The 20,157-nt window shown below is 48.5% G+C and overlaps 1 protein-coding gene across 11 annotated transcripts in view; it reads right to left on the reverse strand.

Annotated features, from left to right (window-relative positions):
• The window catches only part of sema4d (sema domain, immunoglobulin domain (Ig), transmembrane domain (TM) and short cytoplasmic domain, (semaphorin) 4D), a 48,863-nt gene extending 31,518 nt beyond the window's left edge, over nucleotides 1–17,345 (reverse strand). For 4 of the 11 annotated variants that reach the window (XM_076992999.1, XM_076992997.1, XM_076992998.1 and 1 more), the window contains exons 1-2: nucleotides 17,194–17,344; nucleotides 4,820–4,910 (exon numbers count right to left, since the gene is read on the reverse strand). In XM_076992999.1, the coding sequence (XP_076849114.1) occupies nucleotides 4,820–4,857 (38 nt within the window). In that variant the 5' untranslated portion in view covers nucleotides 4,858–4,910; nucleotides 17,194–17,344. Of the gene's footprint in view, nucleotides 1–4,819; nucleotides 4,911–8,805; nucleotides 9,249–17,193 lie in introns of those variants that run through there. The other 7 variants (XM_076992993.1, XM_076993000.1, XM_076993001.1 and 4 more) reach the window with 5 other exon arrangements.
• Nucleotides 17,346–20,157: the final 2,812 nt, after the last annotated feature.

Below are 20,157 nucleotides of genomic sequence, written 5' to 3' on the forward strand. Positions count from 1 at the left end.
TTTCCACGCGTTGTATTTTCTATTTACTCCATGCCCTCACGGTTTTTGTTTCTATTCTTTTGCGCGTTGAGTCTTCCGTGTTGTTTTGTTTGTTCGTTCTGGGTCACTGTGTGCGTTTCCCTCTCGCTAATACATTTGACAAGTATCAAACGTCTTGATCTTGCGAGCCGGCACTCGTGTCCATCCTTCTCTATATTATTTCACACGGTGTGTACGTTCCCGTGCTCACCGCGTTACACAAGCCTTGCACACGAGCTACATTGTGTCAAGTTCGGTCTTCCCTGGCATTCGGTAAAAACCAAAATGAACCCATATTTTTGCCTTAAATGAAGACGGGACAGGTTGAATATCTCTTTCCTCCATTTGTTTTGAAACTTTTCCGCACATGAGTGTGTCCCGAATCTGCTGCGTAAAGTCTCGCGTAATTTTGTAATTACGTAACGTACAACTTCACCACGACTTAGAATCGATTTTGGGACATTTAAAATCGATTCTGAATCGTAGTAAATGAGAATCGATTTTTGATATATGAATCGATTTTTTGGCACACCTCTAGTACACTCCCAGTTGAGGCCATTCTATTTAGTCCCTTCATAATTTTCAAAACCACAAAAAACTTGCACCCCCATGTATACATAAACACACAAACACACACACACACACACACACACACACACACACACATGCATGTACACGACAGAAGCATCCAAAAAAGCGTAGGGGCTCAAATAAATGTAATGAAAGAAATCTTGTTGGTTTTCTGGGAGCCTTGCGTAATGGAGGGACAGAGGAATAAAACCTCGTAGCTCGCAGGTTGGAGCTCTTTCTGAACGCAGACAGATTGTATTCCTGCCATCCCTGCATGCCAAGCAAAGCATTATGGGTGCTAAAAGCCCAGAATGCACCGGTGATGCCAAGCCACACCCTCTAAGCTCTGCCTGCCAGACGGAACCTCAATCCAAACACTCAATCATCAGGACAGAGAAAACGGATGGACACACTTTATTCGTGGTAAACAACCTGTTGCTATGGGCAGGCGTGGGCACACACACACACACACACACACACACAGACACACACACACACACACACACACAGCAAGTCCGCCAAGCAACGCTTACAATACCCCATTGTTTTCCCAAGTACATGCAAATCTGAAATGTCTTCAGGCTGATGGGAATAAATGGGGAACTTAAGCCTTCAGCTTCCGTGAGGACATAAGTGGTGCTGATCACCCTCTGACACTGATCCTAGATCAGTGGGGTGGGGACGACAACAGTAGAGAAAAAAACCCTTTAAAATGAAGGACAGGCTGATCAGAGATCTGTTCAAGAGGTCAACTGGGCTGTAGTGAGTAGAGAGATAAGAGTCTAAGATGACAGATGGATTGACTCTTCAGTCCTTAAACACTCAGGACATGGTTTCACACCCCTCCTTTACCTGACGACCTGTGAAGGACTACTACTCTAAATCTCCCCCAGGGTCTACAAATCTTTAGGGAGGAGCTCTGAGACCAGCTCACATGCTCTTTGAGAAGGTTCAGACCTCACTCTGCCTTTCCATAAAATGGTGGAGGTTAAACCAGTCTGAGCCACTGTTGGGAAACTGATCCTGAATCAGTACTTTCAGATGTCAAGACTGCCCAGCAGATCCAGTGATCCAGCATCAGGCGTGTCTCACACACACACGCTCGCTCCATCTTGTGAAGTGTCACTCTCACTCTCACACAGCTATCAAAGTCTCAGGCGGGGGGCACTGACAGGACCTCCAAATTGATGAGTTGGAGGTCAAAGTTCACGTCCCATCCTACAGCTGACGGAAACACGCTGACGTGACTTCATTCGCCACAAACAAAACGTGTCACCGGCGTCCGACGCGACACATTCTCACCGGCCGACTTCACCCGTCCCTCCCTCACGGCGGGACTACGGGACACAGGAAGAGGAAGTTCCCGTGTCACAGGTCACGCGTTTCATAATGGCCGATCTCATTTATTAGGGCAGCGAGACAAGCGTTGGGTTGTGGGAGGAGTGAAGCGCACACAGACGTGTCTGACGGCTCAGCTGCACTTGAGTGTGAGAGATGGTTCCTGTTCCACACAAGAGCACTCGCAGCTCTCGAGGACGTGGGATCACCAAAGACACGTTTCCTCACAGCGAGTCTTCAGCGTCCACAGGTCCACCTGCTCGTGCGTGATTCATTACACCACAGGGAGACACTGAGGGCCGTACATCTCCATCATGGCATTAGGAGGAGAGCGAACATCTAAATCAATACACAAACAGAAACTTCTGGTGAATCAACACTGACAGAACAAAAGGCAAAAGCGCCTCTCTCCAAAGAAATAAACAAACTAACACACAAGTACAAGTTGATTTCTGCGAGAGGAGCTTAGAGATAGTAACTCAGGGTGTGCCAGGTTGGCACAGATTACAGGGTTTTAATCCCCAAACAGGATTGTAATCTCGTATAAAGATTAACCTGGGGCAGGTGTAAGAGTGGTCAAAGATGACACCGTGCTGTATGGAGACACCTGACTTCAGAGCCTCAGTGAGACAGCAGAGCTACAGGGGGCACGCTTCTGCTTAAAACATGGAGGGCTCCAGACTGCCCCTAAGGACACGCCCACAGGGCTCCAGACTGCCCTCGAGGACACGCCCACAGGGCTCCAGACTGCCCTCGAGGACACGCCCACAGGGCTCCAGACTGCCCCTAAGGACACGCCCACAGGGCTCCAGACTGCCCCTAAGGACACGCCCACAGGGCTCCAGACTACCCTCGAGGACACGCCCACAGGGCTCCAGACTGCCCCCGAGGACACGCCCACAGGGCTCCAGACTGCCCCCAAGGACACGCCCACAGGGCTCCAGACTGCCCTCGAGGACACGCCCACAGGGCTCCAGACTGGCCTCGAGGACACGCCCACAGGGCTCCAGACTGCCCCCGAGGACACGCCCACAGGGCTCCAGACTGCCCCCAAGGACACGCCCACAGGGCTCCAGACTGCCCTCGAGGACACGCCCACAGGGCTCCAGACTGGCCTCGAGGACACGCCCACAGCCTAAACATAAACAAAAGCCTGGAGCATTTTACACTGTTTCCTCAACATCTTTCATCAACTCCTGAACCAGCGTGTAGAAACACACAGACCTGCTCATCAGAGTCAGGAGAGGACGGAGTACAAGACAACTCAGACAACATCTCCTTCAGGATCAACACAACACAGAACTGAGGTGGAGACAGAGGGAGAGAGGGAGGGAGGGAGAGAGGGAGAGAGAGAGAGGTAGAGAGGGAGATTATGAAGGAGATTAAGATGGAGAGACTACGAGGCAGTGTTTGAGTGGAGGAGAACACAGGCGTGGTGGGGAAGACCTCTGAACGGCAGTGAGGTACAGTGTGTGTGTGTGTGTGTGTGTGTGTGTGTGGGGGGGGGGGGCAGAGGACACATCTGAGCAAAAGCTCAGAGAAACATGAATCTTAAGTAGCTCGATGTAGAGACTGGCTTTGTTCAGAGTCCAATCTCCAGACCTACCACTTGTCTCTCTCTCTCTCTTTTTTCTCTTTTTCTCTCTCTCCCTCTCCCTCTCTCTCTCATCCATTTGGCAGGACATTTATCATTCTTCCACACCAACAATCGCACGACAACGCAGCCCAGCACGGGCAATACAATGGACGACTAAATCGGGGGCCTCAGTCAGCCACTTGCAATCGTTGCTAGGATACCTTTGACTCTGTGGTGAGGCAGTGCAGAAGCTCATCCCTTACTTGTGTGCTGGGAGCTGGGTGAGGGGTGAGGGGTGAGGGGTCACCGTCCGCCGCTGCTGGTGCCAGAGGGCGGGAAGCACCACGGACCAGGAACTGGGCTAGACTGTGTGTGGACCCCCAGATTAAAGTCTAATCTGCACAGCGATGCTCATTTAGTGCAGGGCTAAACTAGAATATGGGCAGAGTGCACATGCAAGTGTGTGTGTGTGTGTGTGTGTGTGTGTGTGTGTGTGTGTGTGTGTGTGTGTGTGTGTGTGTGTGTATGTGTGTGTGTGTGAGCGTGTGTATGTAAAGATGTGGCTTTGCACAGTATGAAGCATCTTCATTCAAAGTGCTGCCCACAGTCACCCCCCCCCCCCCCAAAGCTCCAACCCCCTCCACCTGCACAAGGCCATCAGAGCTGCTACACGCCTCCAGAGAACCAGGAACCTGAGCCTTCAGATGGAGACCCCAACCATCCCCCCCCTCAGTAAGCAGAGAATCCCCCCGTAGAGACGGCACGTCCCCCCCCCCCAGATGAACAGAGATCCACTGTCTCTCCAGTGTCCCACATTCTCCCCACTGTCTCTGTGAAGAGCTGTTGCCCCCCCCGTTGGACGTCAGGCACACACACACCAGATCTCACCCAAACTGCTCTGCCAAGCCTCAGAACAACAGAACAGCAAGCCCGCTCCGAACAGGCCACGCTGGCCCGCGGATACTTCCTCACAGCAGTACCACTAACTCCCATATGAGGTCTTCATCTGTTCCTAGATCAGTGGTGGTGGGGCGGAGGGGGGGGGGGGGGGCTGTTTCTAACGGTGATCAGCAAACACAACTCAGCCAGCGTGGCATGCAAATCAAGCTTCATGCAAATAGCATGTGCTCGCGGGGCCCTGACAGAGGGACCTTTTATACGCTTTACACCAGCACACTGAAGCGGCCGTGAGGTTGGTGTTAGCTGCGTGTCTGCTCTGGTCATGGGGCCATGCACTGAGATCATACTGGACAACACACAAGAGTCTCTGGGTCTGACAGAGACACAGATGGAGGCGGGTGAGGAACAGACACTTACTTGAGTGTCATGATGTCGAGAGAGGACGAGTGATTCATTAAAGATTCTCCTGGGATTCGCACGCAGCAGAGGAGAGACTGAGATGTTTCACCTGGGGAGGAAGAACACAGGTTCAGGAGAAACTCACACACACATGGCAAAACAAAAACAAACAAACACAAACACAACAAATCTATAAGCTTGGTGCAGTAACATACAGTAGAACACGAGATGTGTGTGAACACACACACACGCACGCACACACACACACATACACAGTGGAGAACCGTTCAAACTACCACCACAGATGGTTCCATGATCTGACCTACAGCCCAGTGTTGTGAAGCTGCCCCCAAACAGGAGGGCATTACACACACGCATGCACACACACAGACACACACACACACAGACACACATACACACACACACACATACACACACACACACACACACACACACACACATGGTGCCTCTCACACTCCAGCAGCTAAGGAGACGTTGGGGGGGGGGGGGGGGGGGTGTCTGCAAGCCTTGGGGGGTGTTCTGTTGTCATGACAACCACAGAGCCCAGCAGGGTAAAGGAGTGTTGAGGAATCCTGGCAGGGCAGAGTGAGAATATTATGGGCTGCCTTTGCCTTCTCTCTGCGTTTGGTACGGGGGTGGAATTCGGTTTCTTACTGCTATCCGCAATTTCGTCTTTTTATTATTTCACCACCAAAGCTTTTCTCCCACCAAACGGAGTCACGGAGGCGATCTCTACCAGCTGGTGGCTAAGGAGGGAGACCAGCCTGCTGGTCTCTCTCCTGTTTACTTCACTCGGAGTGCTTCAGAGTGTGGCAGGGCATCAAGAGGGCATCAGGGGGCATCGGAGGGCATCAGGGGGCATCAGCAGAGAGGTTTCAGCCCCCTGCTCATCTCCGCATTACAGACAAAAACAGCAATGCGTCCGTAGCTCAATAGAGGACACTGTATGTTCGCAAGTTCATGAGAGAGAGAGAGAGAGAGAGAGAGAGACAGAGAGAGAGCACACAAGATGAAGAGATAGTTGTCCTCAAAGAATCAAGCCCGGAAGAGAACTAAATAAATAAACACCACCCCAAGCACATGACTTCTCCCCCTCCTATTCGCCCCACACATGGTCCTGAAGTCCCGAGGTCCTGAAGTCCCGAGGTCCTGAAGTCCTGAGGTCCTGAAGTCCCGAGGTCCTGAGGTGGCAGTACTGCAGACCTCTGTCGATACCAGAGGCTCCGCTCACAGGACAGCAGGACTTACAGCCTGCTGAGAACTTTAACCCTCAAACACTGGAGGGTCCCGCACAGAACCAGGACGCGTCCCGTCACAAAAATAAACCTGCCCCCCTGCTCCCTGCCTCCAAGGCTCTCGCAGGGCTCATGGTGTATATTCTGTGTTACTGGGTAAACCTCTATTAACAAACACACACGGGTCGCTGTGTAACACTGGGTGCTGTGCAGTCTGGTAGTGTAGAATCTGCTACGAGGGCGTGGGGGGAGACATAACCGGGACAGGGGACAGGGGACAGGGGACAGAGGACAGGGGCCCTTCTATTCCTCACTGACTCCAGCCCTCTGCTTCCAAGGCAGAGACCAGAGTCCCTTAGGGACCCTGTAGGCCTGCCGGCTGGCGGCTCATTAGCGTTAAAACATCTGCTCCAGGCTGAACACACACACACACACACACACACACACACACACACACACACACACACACCAGAACACACCCAAGCTCCAAATCCCTTTCTAAACACAGTTATGTCCCTCAGCAGAGAGGGAGTCAAGTTTGTCTCGTCTTGACCGGCAGCCATGTTCACGCTTAGGCCACGCCCCCTGAACCACACCAACCATGTCTAACGATGACGGCGTGCGTTTCTGCGTACAGTAAGGAAGCGCACGGTGGCGTATTTGAATGTTAAACACTTCCCACTGAGGCACAACGTCTATGATAACACCGCGACACAAACGTGGCAACAGGAAAGTCACTTACAAACATTTCCTTTGTTTACTTTCAAACATAAATCCCTTAGAACTACAGCCCACACCGGGTAGTAGCTCAACAGGTTTTGGGTGATCAGATGACATCGTGTCAGCAGACAGGAGCCCCGACCCAGAGCGGGACCACAGGACCCCCGACCCAGAGCGGGACCACAGGAGCCCCGACCCAGAGCGGGACCACAGGACCCCCGACCCAGAGCAGGACCACAGGAGCCCCGACCCAGAGCGGGACCACAGGAGCCCCGACCCAGAGCGGGACCACAGGCGAGCGGCAGGAACCCGGTGATCTGGTGAGGAACGCCGGTGTCCAGGAGCAGACTGCCCTCCCACACTTCACTTGATGCAAATCTACTGCTCATTTAATCGGAGAGTTGTTAGCGCACGTCTCTGTCTGAAAGCCCGACCCCGGTACCACCGACCCGGGTACCACACCCCCCCCCCCCCGGCACCGTTCACGTGTGGCTGCTAGAATTAGCGGCGTGGCGTTTGGCTTCTCTCTGCGGCCCTGTGCTTGTCCGCTCTGAAGGTTTTACGCAGCCGGCCATTCACCCACGACTGTGCAACTCTGTCATGTTTAAGGAAGCTCTCGTGTCCTTTAACGTGTCTCGTGTCCTTTAACGAAGCTCTCGTGTCCTTTAACGTGTCTCGTGTCTCTTTTGGGAAGCAGGGAGCTTGTGTCTCACAGCAGGAGACATCAGCTCCTTAAACAACGTTTAAAACACGTTTAGACATTTCCCCTTCGGCGTTTGCCCAAGCTGTTTATAGATCCCGGGAGCACAGTAAATCCATCCCCCAGAATGCACCAGGATAATAAAAAAGACCAAAGTCAACATGCAAAAGTAACTCTCAAACCCCAACGTTTCAGTTTTCTTCAACAGTCAAGATATTGCTCCAGTGGAAAATGATAAATATGCAGATTATTCCTGTGGGTTTCCGTAGCTGGACTGTTGGTCTCGCTGTGTCTTTTACAGCTGATACTGTGGAAAAACTTTCCAATATGGGGAAGTCATTCCTGAGACACAAAAAATGTTTGCTGCTAATCACGTTTGGTGTCTCTTGTAGGAATGAACACACAGGCGGCGTGTCGGGGGGGGGGGTGTAATCACTTCCCAATAATTCTCTCTCCCACTCATATGTGTTAGGTTGGGTGGTGTGAAGTGTCCTCCCTCTACAAAAGTGATATGAAACCTACTGCATAAATCACACACACACACACACACACACACACACACACACACACACACACACTCGCACACACACACACACACACACACACACACACACACACACACACACACGGCTGCAGTGCAGTAAACGTATCTTTTGTTTTAGTTTTTCCTGTTACCCTTTAAAATTCCAGGAGTGTGTGAAAAATAACACCTGACATTCCACTACTGACAGCAGGCAGAGCTTAAAGAAACCAAAAAACACAACCACACCCAGACAAAACACGGCTAGGTGCACACACACACACGCACACACACACACACACACACACCCACACTGTCGCTGACAGGCGTGAGTGTCTGGTTCTTTCAAGTTGCCCCACAGCGCTGGAAACGTCTGGTTGATGCTCTCTGATCTCCCCGAGGCAGCTCTGTCTTCTCAAGAGCTCCAGCCCCACCCGCCAACCCCACACACCCCCACACACCGCCACACACCCCTCCGGGCGCGCCAGCCTGCCACGGTCCTCACTAATTACACTCGCACGTGCACAGTCCGTGGTTTACTACACGCCTGCTGTTGCCGTGGGGACAGAGCGATAGGAGACAGGGGAACGTGAGGGAGAAGCGTCTCCCGTCTCCTCCACGCAGAACTCCACGTGACGGCGGAGACGTCTCCTCACGGGTCTGTGGTGAACCAGCGTGACACAAGCTTCCCATCAGAAGCCCTGGAGTCCAACCCCCGAGCAGCAGTGATTCAGTCCAGCGCTGCTGTATTACCACACGAAACCGCCGTTAATAACGTTCATGAGGGGAACGAGAGAGTCTTACTCACCGAATCACAGCAAGAAACTCTTGACTGACAACAAAAACAGGAGATTTTCCCTTAAGAAAGTGCGGGCGCCTCCCTGACACACACACGGCGGGCGCCTCCCTGACACACACACGGCGGGCGTCTCCCTCTCCCCCTCTGGAGGTGCAGCGAGAGACTGACGACGTCGCTCGGTCCCCACAACCTCCACGTCTCCAGCGCAGGAGATGCCCAGGAGATCACGGCACTGCTGGGGGGAGGATGCTTCTCACTCCTCCTCCTCCTCCTCCTCTTCCTCCTCCACCCCTCCTCCCGGGTCAGGAGGCTACAGGAGCAGACGGAGACGCAGCCCAACACAGGAGCATGACCGCCGGGCAACACCAGCACAACCACGACAACCACAGAAGATCCAGATCTCCCTTTTAGCTTCTCTCTCTCCCTCTCTCTTTCTCTCCCCGTCTCTCTCTCTCTCCGTCTCTCCCTCCCTCTCTCTCTCTCCCTCCCTCTCTCTCTCTCTCTCTCTCTCTCTCTCACACACACACCACCTGTCTCTCTGCCTTGCAGCTAAGCTACAATTAAATATTTATGGATAAAAAAAGAAAGAAAAAAAAAACACGAGCACGTCAGAGGAGGAGAGAACACACACACACACACACACACACACACACACACACACACACACACACACACACACACACGCGCCCCTGCCACTGTGTCAGCTTCAAACAATAGCAGCCAGATCAGCTGGGTTGTGTGTGTGTGTGTGTGTGTGTGTGTGTGTGTGTGTGTGTGTGAGTGCGCGCATGGGGAAAGGGAAAAAAAAATCACTGCTGAGCTAGGATGACATACGATATGAAGATCTATATAACCATTTAATACAATATTAATACAATTACGCAAATGTGCTGTAGATTCAAACCAAGACAATACAATACTGCTATATCACATTTTCATTTACCATCGCGAGTATCAACTTTAAGGTGAATATTTCGCTGCTCACTTTCCTGGAGCGTCTCTGACCGCACACAGCAGGTGCATCACCACACGATTCACCCAACACACACCAGCAAACTCACGGTACGTTCCACACGGCGTCCGCTCCACCGACCCCCACCGACCCCCGGCGACCCCCTCCGCGAGCGTGTGGGCACTATTGTTTGCGGCGGGCTCCGTGGACGGACATGAAGGCTCCTGCTCTCTGCTGAGATCTTCACCAGGATGGTGCAGCTCTGTGGTGGAGCTCCACTCCCACAGGTCGACCCTTACAGACTAACCGTAGTAACCAGAGGAGCACAACCTACAGTGTGTAAAAGAACGCTGATCTGGGACCAGTCCTCCTCCGTTTGTGTGACTGTGTTCTTTATTAACTGAACATGAAACGGAGACTCTGATCAGTTATTTACTGTGACCCTGTTTAATCACATGATCACTAATGAGTCTCATATGCAGAGCAGTCCAATTACATTTTATTATCGTTTCACGCCACTAATTTCTCGCCAATCAGCCATAGACAGAGAGAGAGAGAGAGAGAGAGAGAGAGAGAGTGAGAGAGAGAGAGAGAGAGAAGCCTCACATGCCAACAAGTCACAGGATAACAGGATACACACCCACACAGCACTCATGCGAACGTGTACACGTTGGGAGTGAGAGTGAAAGCCAGAGAGAAAGAGGGAGAGGGGGAGAGAGGGAGAGAGAGAGAGAGGGAGAGAGAGTGTGCTATCACATATCAAGGTATCAGCTCACTCATCACACCTTGCTGTGTTTGGAGACAGTCATGTTTCACTAGTGCACCCCCCCCCCCCTTTACTCGATTCACTCCGTCAGCATGGAGACACCTGCAGCCCTGATTCAATCGATGACCCCTCCCCCTCTCAGCAGGCGTGGCGTCTGAGGGGTGGGGGCTTGGGGGGGAGCGCCCCATCTCAAATGCTTCAGGTCAAAGGGGCAATTGTGCAGAGGAATTTACCCCCCCTCTTACGGCATTTAAAAAGAGAAAAAAAACAGTATTGATCACCCTGCATCGTCTCCAACACTTTACACATGTTCATAGCAGCCAGAGCCCGACACTTTCAGTGTCACTAACATTCACTAACGTTCAGGACCTCAGAGAGGCTGGACTGCCTCGGTTTGGGCCCGGGTCGGGCTGGGATCAATCGTATTGATTAACGTCTCTTGAGCCCATAATTCATCACCACTAGAGGAGAAACGGAAGACAGAAATCACCATTTGGTAAACAGCACAGTTCAGACATGGCGGGTTGTACAAGTTTCGTACAATCAGAGGGACAAAAAGCATATATATATATATATATATATATATATATATATATATATATATATATATATATATATATATATATATATATATATATATATATAGTGTTATATAGGGCTGATTAAAACACAAAACTCAAACACTCAATCACATTTAGCTACAAAACTGAAAGGTGTATGTTAATATGCATGAATAAAATAGTAAAGAAAAATCTATTCTGGTCTTTTCTGGGTCAGAATCCCAAAACTACATCCGTAACTCACTCTCCATCAAGAGCGTCTGCCAAATGCGTTAAAGCATCTGGAACATCTGGGCGATGCCTCTGAAGATGCATTAGCATGTTAATGTGTTTCTGGACACGTGTCCACCATCCCCGACCATCATTCTCCACTCACCTCACTGGGAACCTGAGAATGCTCCACACAGATGATGTGAAGGGGGTCGTCTTGCTCCTGTGTGACATTTGCATTGGCCATAGTGTGACTGACTCAGTCAGAGACCAACGAGCTTAAGCTAATCTTAGTGTAGCATGTTGCCAACATGCTGGAGTCTTACAGCTTAAAAGGTTTCAGGTGGAACTTGCGCTTGTGAAATTAGATTCAGCATTACAGTTTCTCCGTACAACATGCACCAAACCGTTAATGCGTCTACCATGATGGCGACGGTTCGGCTCAGGACAAACACACCAACCCAAATCACCAATGTGATCAAATGTCTGGCCATCTTATTAACGAAAAGGACTAATAACCTTGTTATCTCTTACTGGACTAGTAATCCAGTAAGAGATTACGAATGCAATTTGCTTGGACATTCTAGCATACTGGGAGATTATGGAAATGCTTTTGGAATATCAGGAAGTTCAGAAACACCAACATCTCGTAATTTTCCCTACAAATACTGCATTATGTAGATGTTATTCATGTTCGGTTCCAATTAGACATTCAAGCTTGGGGACATGGTGTGTGTGTGTGTGTGTGTGTGTGTGTGTAACCTTTACAGTGTTTCCATCAGCAGGGGGTAAAGAGCATGTTAACATGGTCGGCTGCAACTGGGCTAGTGGACGAAGACGAAGCTTGCTTGCTCTCTCTCTCTCTCTCTCTCTCTCTCTCTGCTGTCTGTCTCTCCATCTCTCTCTCTGCAGTTTCTCCTCACACTCTCTGTTTCTCTCTCTCTCTATTTATTAATGTCAGTGCTCTGTGTGTTTGAAAGTCCCGCTGCCCTTAATGGGGACTGGATCTATGATTCTAACCTTTTAGTTTTGTTTTTTTTAAAGCTGAAAGACTCTCTCATGTGTCTGCTTCACATGACAGGGAAATGTACATGACAGGGAAATGTACATTACAGGGAAATGTACTTTACAGGGAAATGTACTTTACAGGGAAATGTACATGACAGGGAAATGTACTTTACAGGGAAATGTACATGACAGGGAAATGTACATTACAGGTCCGGCTGTTTCCCCCCATGAGAAGTGCAATGCAAATGGATCATCTATCACATGGGTAGTCATGTCTTCAAAATATCTAAATATATTAGGCTAAACAGTTTCTTTGAAGTACTGTTTTGTAAGTACTGTTACTGGTTTTTGTAGGTAAACAATTACACTTGAAAGTTAATTGTGCCCTTACTGAAATACTGTAATTAGCATTAGAGTAATAAATAATGTGTTACTCCACTTACTTTACAAATAATGCCAGTTCTGATGTAGGTGAGAGGAATCTACCCTACATGATTCAAAAGCTTTCATGACCAGGAAGACTGCTGGATGACACAGACCATCAGAACCTTCTACAGACCCCACAGACCTACTTCGAATGACATCTACCCATGTGACTAGTCATGTGACCACTGGTGAGCCAGTAATATGCTTCAAAGCTAATTGGAAAAATATGGAAATCAGATTAGAAAACATGATACGAGGAATCAATTAATTCTTTCTTGTGAAGGCAGTCGGCATACAATGAACCCTTTCAGTCAATATTATTCAAAACCACACCGGACTTTCCGATATGCCCAAACTGACTTCCAATGGAAAGAGGCCCTTTTGTGGTCTGGCAAAACCACATTACATCTTTAACGAGACGGAGCATCCTGTGAGATCCCATAATTCTTTGCAGGACTTAAATGTTTCTAATTGTTTACTTGCTTAACATATCAAGCACTCCCAAACACAAACTAACATGGTAGTAGCTGCAAACATCTTAACAAATTTAAGGTTAACGTAACATACCGTTTTGAATTGATAGTGAACTAATGGTCACATTCAGACGCTAGAAAACATGGATAATCAGAAGGAGAAAACACAAAATGACAGGTGAAAAAACCAGGAGCCAGTAAGCTTGGGTCTCCCACAGTGCCCTCAGGGAACATGTCATTAACACGAACTCCGAGCCCTGAGGTCATTCGATTTGGATAACGTAGGAGAATTGCGTAACAAGCAGGTGTTACCTAACCAAACATTCCGTCCACGCAAACCCAGTTAGTCTGAAGGTCAGGAAAAAAAAAAGTATAATGACGTACTTAAAATAACTGTCCTATCAACAGTAAGCGAGTATTTGAGTATTTGGAGTAATGTTTCATGTGTAAATGTATGGGTGTTGGCATTAAACAAGCCATCTGCCCTCAGGCGAGCGTTTCCCAGGACCTGACGAGCTGGGCCACATTATAGCAGGGTGGAGTTCATCCCACGCTATCCCACCCTCCGAGGGTTCGATGAGGCCTGACCGTGAACACTGAACCCTCACACACCACGCCAGCCTGTGATGAGTGACATAGGGCATCAGTTTCACAGTCTGGGGGCAGGAGCAGGAGGCAGGGGGCAGTAGAATCAGCACCTGGCACCTGTGTTTCTAACGGATCTATTCTGCGGCTCGGTTTGTCTTGTGGCTATGATGGGCGGAGCTATGATACACTGCAGATCGTTTCTGCCTGCCTGCAGATGGAGAGATACCCATCAGCCCGTGGCCCACACTCTCCCACAAAAACAAAGGGAAGAAAACGAGAATGACCTAAGTTCAACCAATCAGATCAGTCAAGCTAAACGAATGCTTGCACAGGAGAAGGGGCGGGGCCAGGGCGTCACTGTGGGCTGAAGAGAGGATTACACGTTTCTAGTCTAGATAGTAGAAGACCGAGGACCAGTGCAATCTCCATGTGCAGGTGTGTTTGGATACACTGGCTCCCACAAAACCCCCAAAACATCTACTTTCAAACATTACTTAGAAATTTAAAATAAAGATTAACACAGTCCTGAGGAATTATAGATCAATTTGAGTCCATACCAGATTATGTGAATTAATGAGCATCTGAGGGTTATTGATTTCCAGATGAGTCCATGTAACCACTGGGTTATGGGAAAAAGGCCCATCAGTCCCTGCGGACAACGCAGGGCAGGAATCTCCCTGCATGACCAACATACATCCCTAACCCAACCCAACCCTAACCTAACCCAACCCTAACCTAACCTAACCCTAACCTAACCCAACCCTAACCTAACCCTAACCTAACCCTAACCTAATCTTAACCTAACCCAACCCTAACCTAACCCTAACCTAACCCTAACCTAATCTTAACCTAACCTAACCCTAACCTAACCTAACCCTAACCTAACCTAACCCAACCCTAACCTAACCCTAACCCAACCCTAACCCTAACCCAACCCTAACCTAACCCTGCAGGACCAACATACATCCCCAACGAGATGTTGTGGAGTCTTCAAGACTTTAGGATCAACTGCTAGTACAACACAATAATCTACTACTGTTACGAGACATTATCAATTAAACTAAATTAATGGTGCAAACCGCCAAACTATTTATACCCAACCCTGTTTTGTGACCATTAGCCCTATGAAACTAGATAGAAAATGTTGGCAGATAAGTGTATCCTAAAACTGTCCATCTCGTTGGAGGGCCAAATCCCGAGAGATGGATTTATGACTCCAGGCAGTATTGCACTGGATGAAATTCGAGGCTAATGTCTGACTGGCAGAACACAGAGTTTAAAGCCTTTTTGACTCGCTTTTACGTTTAATCTAGGAGCTCCACCACGTTAGCATTTAACCTGAACAGACATGTTTCAAGATCTTCCTAAACTTGTGCTCGCTAAAACAGATGAGGGAACTTACTGATGCACTGTACTACCAAAACTTCCAATCTACTAAGTTTAGGGAATATACCACCATGAAGTCAAAGGTCGACTTTCTGTACAGTGAGTTCTACAGTATCCTGCAGAGGTTACAGAAGCATCAAAGGGGACCTGTTGGGAGGTCATGGTTCTGTTCACTGGTTGGCTGCCAGTAGTCTTTGGCTTACAGGATGCGTGTCTGACCCACTGGCAGAAGGATGTGTGACATTATTCCACCATGTAAATGTACGGGCCTTACAAACACTCAGGGATGCTCCATCTACAACAACCCCAAAAGATGGGAAGATTCATGGATGTGTGTGTGTGTGTGTGTCTGTCTGTCTCTCTCTCTCTCTCACACACACACACACACACACACACACACACACACACACACACACACACACACACACACACCTTCATTAAAATACATCTCAGGGGAATTTGAGAGAAACCAACTCATTAAGAAATTATGAGTGTGCTGGCATTTGCTCTAATTAACTACTGGGTGCCCAGTGTGGCTACAACAAAGAACAGGGCCATGAATAAGAATTAAATCACTCAGGGACTAAGGCAACCGGGAATAGGAAATTTATAGAGAGATCCATCTCAGTTTTCACCTCACTCCCCGAGGACGTCCAATCAAGCGGTGAGCCAAACTCCCCGAGGTGACGGGACGGAAGTCATCTCCACCTGCCACCATACACTGATCTCACACAGGTGGAGGTGTAGGCTATTATCAAACAGAGGTTTTCTGTATACACGTAAAATACATCCACGTACTTTCAAACAACCTACAAGCTTTTTAGCTCTTTAAGCAATATAGACACTCAAATTCAAACCAAAGCGCAGACAAAACCTGAATATCAAATGGTACACAGGTAGTATTTATCCCATAATCCTCTGGGTCAATTTTCATGCATTTAGAGGTAAGGGGCCAAGGGGCCACAAATGCCTGATGCTAACCTGGAGCATCACACGCATCACACACACACACACACACACACACACACACACACACACACACACACACACACACACACACACACACACAGGTTGCTCTCAGGGTAATATTTTGCTTTGGGCTGATTCTCACTTATAGATAAGTTCATTCATGTGCTTTGTAAACACTGAGAACAAATACGTGAAGGTTTGTGTTTTGGCCGATAAACTCCAAGAACGTGACAGGACCTCGTTTCAACGTTAGAAGGAATTCAGAGCAAAGCAACGAAAGAAAAGCAACCAGTTATTCTCAAACTTAAAGCTCAAGGCAACACTGGAGGAAAGCCCACGTTAAAGCCCCAAACTCCTTCAGTTGAAGGTGTAAGGAAACGTGAGGTCGTCCACAGCTCCCCCACAAACACGCTCCCCTCCTCAAAGACGTGTTGTTCCGACGGGACAGGTCATTTATAACACATTTATAACACATTTATAACACTTCACACAGCACGTCCTCCTACCACACTTGAAAACCAGGATGCCGTTTAAATATTTACAGCCACTGAGCCGGACAACAGCTTTAAACCCGAACTGACCGACACTGAACCTCTTTAATTTCAACTCAAATCAGTCGGAAACCACCAGAGCTCGTCGGTACGAGTGTGTCGTGTCTGACTTGGTAACCTGGTTTAGTTAAAAGAGATTTTACCACAAAACGAAGATACTTTAGTGGAAAAAACACCACCAGAGGACGAATACTGCCTACAACTACTACGGGAACTAAATGATTATTTTAAAGAGGGTTCAAATAAACTTTGTCTCACCGGCTATTCCGTGTCACGAAGCTTTTTAAAAAATAAGAAAATACAAACAAAGGTGTGAAAACAGAACAAAACTAGTTGAGAAAGCCCACAGAGCTGCAGTAGTCCCACACAACAAGTGCAGGAGCTCAAATGTGGAGCGCGACCGCACACACAAAACATCGGCTTGGCCATTTAGTTTTACCACGATAACACGTAGAAATAAACACAGTCTGAATAAAAGAGCCCTAACCCTCCTCACAAATGCACTTACCTGGCGTTAAAAAAAACCCTCCGTGTTTCTGAAGCGATTTAAAAGAGTTCAGAGTTGATGAAGCAACGTGACAAGTTTATGTGTCCCAGCATGGCGGAGGCAGCACTCGAGCTGCAACTCAAACCCCTTTCTGTATATCTCTCCTGATAGGGGAGGGAGGGAGAGAGGGAGGGAGGGAGAGAGAGAGAGAGAGAGAGCAACTCAAACCCTTTTCTCGATATCTCTCCTGATAGGGGGAGGGAGAGAGAGAGAGAGAGAGAGAGAGAGAGAGAGAGAGAGAGAGAGAGCAACTCAAACCCGCAACTCAAACCCCTTTCTCGATATCTCTCCTAATAGGGGGAGGGAGGGAGAGAGAGAGAGAGAGAGCAGGAACAGGTAAATAAATCCCGTTTGTCTTTGGTGCACGCAGCAGTCGAACCTGGAAATCTGGGTCGCATTTTCCCAAATTTGCAGCCAAACGCGGAGAGCCAAAATGGAGGGGGTGAATTTGGTTAACACCAGAGTGGAGGAGAAATCAGACTGACAGGTTTAGCCGCATAATTATAGATCGGCTGTCGAAATTCATGCAAAAGCACCCAGAAATATGTTGGAGGAGCGTCTGAAGTAACTTTTGAAGATTAATTTAATGCGTTATGTCTATACGTGCGTTATTACTGTACAAAAACAAAGTCCCTATACATTAACTTTTTATTAACTGAATAGATATTGATGAAACGTACATAATTTGTAGAATTTGTAAGAAAACATTGTTTCCAGTAGCCTCATCACTAATGCCATAATTATGAATTATGAGCACTGTGTTGCTTCTGAACAATAAATATCATAAACTACAGAAAGGTGAGTATGTGGGCACAAGTTGCTTTAGTCCTTGTACAAGCCGTGGATCAGGAATGGGTTCAGAGAAGTTGCACCAACGTGCAGAATCAAGAACTCTGTGACCATAACAGACCCTGCAGAGGTTACGTTCTAAAATAAATAAACATTCGTTGTTTGTTTTTTTTGTCATGGAAAAAGGAAAGTTATGGAGAGTTCATAAAGGTCAAAGGTTATGCGGATAGGTTAAGGGTTATGTGCTAACGGGGGCTGACTCAAAAACACAGGGCAGAATGAACAGAGATGGCTTTGTCTTCCAATTTAGAGAGAGAGAGAGAGGGGGGGAGCATAAGAGGGAGAAGGAAAGGCTAGAGGAGGCACACACTCGTTCGAGTGGCTGTGTGAAACAATTGCACCTTTGAGCTGGGTGCCGACTGTACAGTATCTTCTGAGTGGAGTTGAGGAGACTCTGGCATCCACACTGAATCTCAGACTTCTGGAACAGCCGTGGCTGTTAAAGTCGCTGGCTTGTGTTTGCTGGACATACACGTCATACAGCACGTCTGCCCCACAAGCAGCTCATGACCCTGAAACGACCCTCAAAAGCAGTTCACCGCACTGAAGCTTATGGATCTCTTCAGGTGTTTTTGAATAAAGGGGATACAGAGAGTGGAGTATAAATAGAATTTGAAGATGTTCTAAAGCACAGGTATCATGTGCAGCACAGGTATGTGTAGCACAGGTAAAGAACAGGTATCATGTGTAGCACAGGTAAAGCACAGATATCGTGTGGCACAGGTAAAGCACCGGTATCGTGTGGCACAGGTAAAGCACAGATATGTGTAGCACAGGTAAAGCACAGGTACCATGTGTAGCACAGGTAAACCACAGGCATCATGTGTAGCACAGGTAAAGCACAGGTATCATGTGTAGCACAGGTAAAGCACAGGTATCGTGTGGCACAGGTAAAGCACAGATATGTGTAGCACAGGTAAAGCACAGATATGTGTAGCACAGGTAAATCACAGGTATCATGTGTAGCACAGGTAAATCACAGGTATTCAATGTTGCACAGGTAAATCACAGGTATCATATGTTGCACAGGTAAATCACAGGTATCGTGTGGCACAGGTAAAGCTCATAAACTGATATTTTTTCAGTTTCTTACTATAAGCAAGCCAGATATCCTGATGTCAGTACTATCCTGCTTCATCATCATCATCGTTTGTTTTGTGTGTGTGCGTGTGTGTGTGTGTGCGCGCGCGCGCGCGTGTGTGTGTGTGTGTGTGTGTGTGTGTGCGTGTGTATGTGTGTGTGCGTGTGTGTGTATGCATGTGTGTGTATGTTTGTGTGCGTGCATGCACCTTGTGTTATCTTCTTGTGCTCTGATCTATCTTGAAGAATTCTTTAACTGCGATGTTTTTGACGTCAACAGCAGCCCATTTCGGAGGGTTGCCAGATTCTCTCCCTATCAACCACCCCATCGTAAATCTCATCAGAGGGCAGGGCTGCTCACCCTGCTTTACAGACGTTCTCTTTTCTGCAGTAAAGATATGACTTTACATACCAATTGCATAAAGTAAAACAGATAAGATACTCCCTCTGTTCTGGTTGACGTACACTGACTTTCGCAATGTATTTTATTTGTGCGTGCGATGTTTTCTCAGGAGACGGTAAAGAAGCAGACGCCTGAATGATTGTACCAACGTCACACCACCATGACAGCTCTGTAGCGGCAACCTAAATGTGCTCTGAAACGCGTGTGTATGGTTTGCTCCTAATGATATGATACTTGCATGGTCACGCAGGGACGTGTAAACGTCTGAGTCTTAATGACCAGTCCTTGAGTTGCGGAAGGAGTGGCGTGAAGTTCAGTCTGCTCCACGCTGGACTGCAGCGGTCAACGCCGCCCTGGGCAGGTTCACCCGCGAGCTGCACATCGTGTGGTGCTGCCAGTCTTCATACGTCTGCGCTGTGAAGTCTGCGCTCCTCCCAGAGCAGACGAAGCTGATCAGACTGTTACCTGCGCCTCCCAGAGCAGACGAAGCTGATCAGACTGTTACCTGCTCCTCCCAGAGCAGACGAAGCTGATCAGACTGTTACCTGCTCCTCCCAGAGCAGACGAAGCTGATCAGACTGTTACCTGCTCCT

The sequence above is a fragment of the Brachyhypopomus gauderio genome, unplaced genomic scaffold, assembly GCF_052324685.1.
Source record: "Brachyhypopomus gauderio isolate BG-103 unplaced genomic scaffold, BGAUD_0.2 sc102, whole genome shotgun sequence".
Taxonomy (NCBI): domain Eukaryota; kingdom Metazoa; phylum Chordata; class Actinopteri; order Gymnotiformes; family Hypopomidae; genus Brachyhypopomus; species Brachyhypopomus gauderio.